Source organism: Otolemur garnettii, unplaced genomic scaffold (assembly GCF_000181295.1).
Source record: "Otolemur garnettii isolate 467f Iridium unplaced genomic scaffold, OtoGar3 scaffold00066, whole genome shotgun sequence".
NCBI classification, from domain to species: domain Eukaryota; kingdom Metazoa; phylum Chordata; class Mammalia; order Primates; family Galagidae; genus Otolemur; species Otolemur garnettii.
Window position 1 is genome coordinate 9,269,822 of NW_003852461.1, and position 1,304 is coordinate 9,271,125.

Here is a 1,304-nt window from a genome sequence, read left to right on the forward strand (position 1 = left end):
TCCTGGAAAACAGAATATAAAGCAAGAAAAAGTAAAAGTAAGGACTTTTAATCTTAGCTTGAAAGAGAGGCAAGAGAAAAGACAGAGTGATCATTACCTTCTGAAATCGTGAAACTATATCACTAGCAATTGTGCTGACAAGAGCGTTAATGTCATCCATGAAACGTTCTGGAAAACGACTTTTCCTCGGGGCATCAAGCTTATCATTAAAATACAAATGGTGGACCATGCTCTTTACCTGAAAAAAGATGCAAGCCATTAGTTTAGTTTCTTACGGATATAATTAACAATTACAATGACTCAAAATACCTGGGCTATTTTTAAAATATGATTTAACAGATGACTAAATACCTTTAGCTTCTCAAAATATTTCAGAAAAGTTTCCTACAATATTTTGTATGTGCCAAGATAATATCAACCACAATATAGCTCAATCACTACTTTACCTTTAGGAAACTATCCTGGCTATTGATAAGGAAAAAAATGCTGTGTATGTCAAAAGAAAAAAAATTCGCACTTAAAAAAAATTTAATTAATTTTTTTCCAAGACTCAATAATTCTGCCATTCCATATTCCCACAAACTGTCAGCTTTCATGGGTCTTTGCTGTCGTGTCTTCAGCATCTAGTACCTAACGTCATATCGTGGGTATACAATAAATATTTGATGACTAAAAATTAATAACAAAAAGTTAAAAATTGACAGAGTGATTCAAGTTTACAACATGCTTTTACATGTAGACGCTTTATTATAACAACGTGGTAATGGTAAAAAGAATTTTAGGCTTTGGGCGGTGCCTGTGGCTCAAAGGAGCAGGGGGTCAGCCCCATATACCGGAGGAGGTGGGTTCAAACCTGGCTGGCCCTGGCCAACAAAAACTGCAAAAAAAAAAAAGAGGAATGTTAGGCTTAAGGGGAAATTGAAGCTAAGGTTCTATGCTTAGTATATAGTCAGTCAAGTCTTAAATTGCAGTTTTTTGATGACTTTACATTTAAGAAATCTGAAAAAATATATAAAAACGTAAGTGAAAGTTACAATTTTTATCTTACAATAAAAATATATGAATTACAAATTTAGCGTTTATTTTCTAAGAAAAAATGAGTGTTCTGTCACTTATATACATATGGCTCCTGATTAACTTTTTCAGTGGGTTATTAACTCTCTGGAAGACGTGTTTTCTGTCCCTGGTGCCGGCAACATTCCAGGCTGTGAATCCTCCTGTGAAACACTCTGCAGTGAATCCTCCTGTGAAACACTCTGCAGTGAATCCTCCTGTGACACACTCTGCAGTGAATCCTCCTGTGA

At 35.0% G+C, this 1,304-nt stretch overlaps 1 protein-coding gene across 1 annotated transcript in view; it reads right to left on the reverse strand.

Annotated features, from left to right (window-relative positions):
* Positions 1–1,304, reverse strand: part of DOCK7 (dedicator of cytokinesis 7) — a 227,951-nt gene that overhangs the window by 99,434 nt on the left and 127,213 nt on the right. The window contains exon 23 of the mRNA XM_023515104.1: positions 98–238. Within this exon, the coding sequence (XP_023370872.1) occupies positions 98–238 (141 nt within the window). The remainder of the gene's footprint in view (positions 1–97; positions 239–1,304) is intronic.